This window comes from Pipra filicauda, unplaced genomic scaffold, assembly GCF_003945595.2.
Source record: "Pipra filicauda isolate LSUMZ 115617 unplaced genomic scaffold, ASM394559v2 scaffold234_size1211729_pilon, whole genome shotgun sequence".
Taxonomy (NCBI): Eukaryota; Metazoa; Chordata; class Aves; order Passeriformes; family Pipridae; genus Pipra; species Pipra filicauda.
The window spans coordinates 451,956-458,565 of NW_024104348.1; the positions used below are offsets into that span (position 1 = coordinate 451,956).

At 36.9% G+C, this 6,610-nt stretch overlaps 1 protein-coding gene across 1 annotated transcript in view; it reads left to right on the forward strand.

The window, feature by feature from the left end:
- CRACR2A (calcium release activated channel regulator 2A) overlaps positions 1 to 4,505 on the forward strand; it is a 43,809-nt gene extending 39,304 nt beyond the window's left edge. Inside the window, exons 16-17 of the mRNA XM_027722094.2 lie at positions 3,104 to 3,180; positions 4,084 to 4,505. Of these exons, the coding sequence (XP_027577895.1) occupies positions 3,104 to 3,180; positions 4,084 to 4,174 (168 nt within the window). The 3' untranslated portion in view covers positions 4,175 to 4,505. The remainder of the gene's footprint in view (positions 1 to 3,103; positions 3,181 to 4,083) is intronic.
- Positions 4,506 to 6,610: the final 2,105 nt, after the last annotated feature.

Consider the following 6,610-nt stretch of genomic DNA (forward strand, 5'->3'; position numbering starts at 1 on the left):
AATGAATGGATCTGAATGACTCATTTGAATGTGTGAATGTGCTGCCTGAGGTATTTAAGGAATGATTAATGACAATAGATTAGTTGAAAAGCAGCATAGATATAATTAAATTATAATAATTTGCCTACTGAGCTAATAATAACCATGAATTTTAATGAAATATTAATTCTTGCTAAATGACCATGTAATTCCTATGAAACCACATACCACTGTCTCTATTTGTGAATGCAACTGAGTTACTTACTTTGTGAATAATCACCTACAGTGATTACTCACACATGATCCAAAATACACTGGACTAGATGCTGAGATGATACGAATACAGCCATATTTGGTGAAAACAACCTGTTCTTGTGCAGACAAAGGAACAGATTAGCCTGTTGACCCTGAAGTCCAGCAGTTTTAAGAACTGTTTCAATGTCTCACAGGATGGGTTTGGTTTTACCTAGCTTTTCCTGTAGTCGGAAAGGAATGTGTACTTTCAGAGGCCATTCCAGCCCAGCTGTGTTAACCCTTGTTTTGCTTCTGTCCAACACCTTGTAAGTCAGTGTACTACAAATTCACATAACTCCTTTGCAAGGCAGGCAGCATGGTTCATTATTAAAAGGAAGAATGGGAGCCTGAAGAGAGTCCTCATCATTTGAGAAGACTGGTAGTTGCAGTGTGTGTTACACCTTGAGAAAAGGGAATAGAATGACCATAGGGATCATGGAAATCCATTTGACTTTTTCAGCAGAGGATCCAGAAAGAAAACTCCATTTAACAAATTTCTGTTTAGCTTAGCTTGATCTACTGATCAAGAGATCATATAAGCACAATACATAGAGTATTCAGACATATTGTGAGCATCCAGGAACAGCTGATGTTCTATTTCAATGGATTAGTGTAACCACTGACAATTATTAAAATAAAATGCTTTATGATAAAGGTGCTGCTCAGGCATGCTCATACTCAGAATGATTTTATTTTGGCACTGCACGTTTCCTGAGAGATCTTAAGCAGGTCAATAAATCCTTCTCTGTCACTCTTCCTTAACTATAAAATAAGATAGTAATGCCTTTGTCTGCCTTGACTGCAGACTATATATGCTTCATGGGATGAGATGTGTGTTCCTACAGTGTCTCCTTTGTCAACCTGTCAGTGGCATTGTTATATAAATACTGCTAATGAGGGCGCTATTCTCAGAGTGATATTACTTTACAGGACAGAAATCACCCAGCTCCCTTTAGTAATAATTAATTTTCCAACTGTTCTTTAGATGTCTGCTGATTTGTAGGTAAGTTTTTAAAATGAAGTAATTGGCACTGGTCTCCAAGGTTCAATAGCTAATTCTTGGATGGAGATGGATGGCATTTCCTGGCTACTTGTGCTCCTTGGGTATGCTATCAATTAAAGTTTCCTCTTTGAATCAAAGGAATGACACTTTGCATTTCCAGGCTCTCTCCCCTTTCAGAGAAAACCTTTTGCCAGACAGACAGAATTAAGCCATTATTATCAATTGAGTTTAAGTTGCTATCTTTCCGTTTAGATTCATACCAGCATAAACGATGTCATCACTGGGAGTTCTCCTCTAGTGACATTCTGTTGTGTGTGGGGAAGATGTCAGAGTAGTATCACTCTCTGCTTGACTGACATAAAGTAGCTGTGGGTTCTCTATTAGAGTTCTGATCAGCTGAGCAGAAAGAGGAGAGTGTAAATTTTATTTCAAACTTCTGTTTGCATAGCTAGCAAGAAATTCGACCCAGTCAAATTTTATCTTAAACCTTTTCTAAGAAAAGCAAGAGAATCATAGGGTTACATAATTGTAAATGTTATACAGAACACTGGTTAAAAAAAAAAAAGCTATCCAACACTAACATTGCCTGATTTCTTCCTTCTCTACTCTTCTGTGCTGATGTGGCCATCCAGAAATTACTGTGAGTGGTTCAATCCTGTTTTTCACTAGGACAAACAATATAACCATTGACAACGTATACAAAACTAACATTTGTTAACACTGAAGCCCTTTGTTAGTGATGCTAAAATAAACTATCATATTTATGACGTTTCTTTTCCCCACTTCTTGTCTCTGAAATTTTGTGAAGACAACAAAAATTTACAGAAGTTGTGTGAATTTTGAAGCATGGTGTATACATGTAGAAAAGCCCAAACCACAACTGGAATACCTGGTCATTTTAATGGGAACCTTTGAAAACTGAATTGTAAGTGTCTTATGAAGAGTGGTTAAATAAATACTAATGCAGTAGCCACAGTTTATAACAAACAAATGAAAATTTGCAGATGTGATTGTAATTTCCTAAGGTACTGACTTATTTATTTGAATTTTAAGCTACTGCCATAAATAGCAATAAGACACATAGAAAAGTGGAAAGTGACTAGAACCTTGAAATCTGAATGGGTAGAAGGACGTGTTCTAAAACCATAGAGGCAGTGTAGGTGAGCTGTAATGTGGTATGTTGTGGAGGAAGAGAGACGTCGATTTTGGAGGATTATCTGTCATTCCCTTTCAAACTTCTTTGCAGTCACAACTACCAGGTCAGGCTTTTGTGCATATAATCTCTTGCATTTGCATTTATGGTGATAAGACTTCAACTGAAGTGCAGAGAATCTCTCCAAGACTTGATCATTTATCTTCTGTTCTTAATTGCAAAGCTCCCAGGGGTTGCAAAACCAAAGGTGCAGGCTGACTGCAAATGTAGGTGCAGAAAAAATTCACATATACAAAAAGATGAAACAAAAGTTATTGGAATTCTTTTCTCCTGCTTTGTCCAGCACTCGGTGATGTACTAGTTGCTTGATTGTCACAAGAAAAACTCTCAAGACTTCAGTACCTTACAAGGCATGTTTGTGTTTCAGCTCTTATAGCTAAAGCTACTGTATAGAACAAATATCTGCTAAGAGAATCATATAGTTGTTTGTGACCAATGGTTGGACTTCTTTTGTTACTCTTCACTGTTAGCTCTAGAGTTAAATCATAATTTTTCCGATGATCTATTTCTGTTTCTTTATTTGCATATTTCAGTTTATCTGCATTGCTTTTTTTTAAAACTGGAGTGAGATATTGTGCAAAAGTAATTGAAATGGTCTTTCTGTTTGATTGTAGGATTACAATTTAATTTTCTATGAATGCAGTGCATGTTCTGGGTACAATGTGGAAAAGTCTGTGCTTCACTTAGCTAGGTAAGAAGAAACACACAGTCTATGAGTTCTTTACATGCCTGACTTCCCCATCATTGATGACAGAGTGAATTCTCTTGGTTAAATTAGTTTTATAGGAACTTAGAGTGATGAAATATTTGTTCCTTTTAAACTGATCTGTAGCCTGACCCTGTTGCTCTGACTGAGTAGTTGCTCAGGTGCATAAAGAGTCCTATGTTAGGCTAGCGAAGCTCTATATAGGTCCAGAAACACATGAATTGTTGCTAGGAAAGCTGAGGGCCTAGGATGTTGTGATAGGTCTTGCAAGAATGTCACGAAGGTTTGGAGAAATATACTTGAAAATGGATGCTGCTGACTCCTTGCAGCAGGACATTGGATATGCTTCTTTCTTCCCTCTGCTCATTACAGCTCGAATTCTGCTGTCTGCCTGGGGACTGGGAGACAGGGAGAAATGGATTTTTGAAGTTATATAAAGGCTAGAGGTAAAAATACAGGAAAATATGTGCCCTCTGAACTACTTACAGAAATAAAGACACTGATAATGAGTTAGCAGATCTTTAATATTGTTACTGAAATCAGTGAAATTTTGTGAAAGTGTCAGGTAATTGATAAATGTGTAGGTAGCTAGATACGGTTTTGTTTTGTTCCAGCCTCAAAAATAGAAGTCACTGTTTTGAGTCTCCATAGCATACTAACATAATGCTAACAATCAGCACTAACTAAATTTTTCTAACTAAATGAACAAAGGCAGTTTTGTGATGGAGCCACCATAATTGTACTTTTCTGTTTGTTTGTTAGTTTGCAACATTCTATCATTTTCTGTTATTCTCTGGACAATTCTGTAGGTTTGGGAAAATGTTTTTTGTTTGATCTCTTATGGGTATTATTGACTTTTTTCTCTAAAGCATTGTTTCTTTCCCCCAGGTTTTTAAAAGAACATGAAGATAAAGTGAAAGAGAAAACCATTGAACTTCAATCTGATATGAATAAAAAGTCTTGCTGTATCAGGCAATAAAATGCTGGGGCGTGTCATACGTTTATACGACACTACATAGCACTGTCAGATTTGCTTTTATCTTCCAAATATTCTACTGTGTTCTGAGTGTAGGTGTAAGTGAAACTTAAAATCTTTGTGTGCTCTGATCTCCGCTTTTATAAATATTACCTTCAGTTAATTGACAATGTATTTGGGGCAGTAACAGTCTTTTAATTCTGTTTGATGCCTAACACCACTGAATCCTGCTTTATTATCAGGCTTGTAGAAGATACCACTTTATTAATAATAAGAAATAACTTTATAGGAAGAAAACTACTCGGAATGTGAAGTAAATTCTTACTGATGTTAATGACCTGTCTTCTGAATACTGCTTATTTCAGAGCTCCTTAGATCCTGATTTCGTGCTAACCTTTGTTACAGTTTTTTAAAAATTGATATAGGTATAGTTGTTGGTAGTACTAAGTATGTTAGGCTGACTGAACAGGTCCTTATCTCCAAAAGTCTGTCATAGAAAGTTTCGTGCCAGATGTTGGAGGTAGAATTTTCAGAAATGGCAGATCTTACTTTGAGGAAGATTTTGAGAAACTTACCAGCATTTAAGGAGTGAAAAATCTCACCAAAATCCAGTGAGATATTACTCTCTTTAGCAATGTTAAGAAAAAATTCCTCATGTACTTAAACATGTGACTGATTTTTCAAAAGCATCTGCCGCACAGCGTTCCCCCAGGGCCTGAGTGCACTGAGATACAGTGTTTGAAAAATCAAACCCACAGGGATATGTTTTAGAAAATCAGATCATAAGAAACGCAAATGTCATAATTAATTTTGAAAACCTTTGTCGAATATATACAAAAAAAAAAGAAACTTAAGAATGGGTCACCCTTCCAGCACATGATCAACAATTATTCCTGTTGGTATATGTCTTCACTGCATCAAGCTACTGTGGTAAGCATTCAAGAACAATTATCCATGATGGTGAGGTTGTTTGGAAACTAGAACGCATGACATAATTTATTATGCATTAAAATATCAAGCAAAACTGTAGATTTCATTATATGAGACTGTTACAGACATTGTTTTTAATTCCTTTTCTAAATGTTTTTAAAAAGTTATTTTTCATTTGAATAATGAATCAATTTGAAACTACAGATGAATGTTAAGCACTAACTCAGTAACTTATTTTTGGATAAAAAGTTTGTCGGTAATTAACTGTGCCCTTGGGATTTCAGTCTGATCAAAGGTATGTATCGAGTTCCAAGAACTATACAATAGAGGTTTGCAGACTTTCCCCTACAGCAATTTCTATATCCATACCAGCACTCAAATACCCTTTCCTATGAGTTGGGATCCAAACATGAACCCTTCCCTATCAGGTAGCATAACCAGGGTTTTAATTTTACTTCTATCAGTAATGATAGATGAACTAAGTAGCCCAGGATAAGCTGATGCTTAGGAGTTTTCCCCTTGTTGATTCCCGAGAATCTACTCATCCAAATAAAAAAAACCCCTTGGTTTCGGTGAGGTGCCTAAGAAGCTGTAAAACACAAAAGGAGCACAATAAGCATCCATTACTGAAAATCAATAGGCTTTCTGTTCACTTCCCAGGATTGCTTCTTGAAAACCATAATTGCTTGTGGAAAGATGAGTCATGTTATCGACTGTTGCATATTGTCCATCATGGAAATCTCAGAACTGAACCATCTGTGTTCGGTCCTGGCTGAAGCTGAACTAGTGCAGCCCCTAGTTTAAACATCAACAAAACCAACTCTTTGTCCTAATTTCAATTAGGGAAGAAGTGTCATCAGTTTAAATATTGGCTGTGCTAATTGGCTTTGAATGATCTCTTCCCCTGCAGTAGAGTGTTTTCTACCCCGTCAACATCAGAACTGGCAATATTTCTTCTAGCCTCTGTAAGCCTCAGGAAGACAGTTTGAAGGCTTAATTTCAGCTTTACTGCCCATGACTGTAGCCTCACAAGCTCCCAAATTCAGATCCTTAATTTCTTATTCCCTTGAAGTTCATCTCAATTTTGAAGGACAGTGACATGCGAGGTAAATTTTCTTTATGTGACTTCCACAGGATCATTTTTGGACGTCTTTTAGTGTGCGCTGAGACCCTGCTAGCAGAATATACACAACTTGAGGGCAAACAATGCTAAGGAGCAACTGAATCCTGTGATGACAGGGATTTCTTCTACTAGAGACAAATCTGGTGCAATCTAAGACCCAGGAAGTATCTTGTGTCTCGGACTGATAGCTGTGGCTGATGCTGTTCCTTTTTGTAAGTCCAGACGAAACTCAAGCAGAATACTATTGCAAAGGTGCAGATACACACACAACAGTTAACATCATCAGCCACACAGAGAACACAGAGATTGATGTCTTCACTGCTTGTCACCCACATTACACAAACATCATTCCCATAAATAGGAACACAGATAGCCCAATCCTTCTC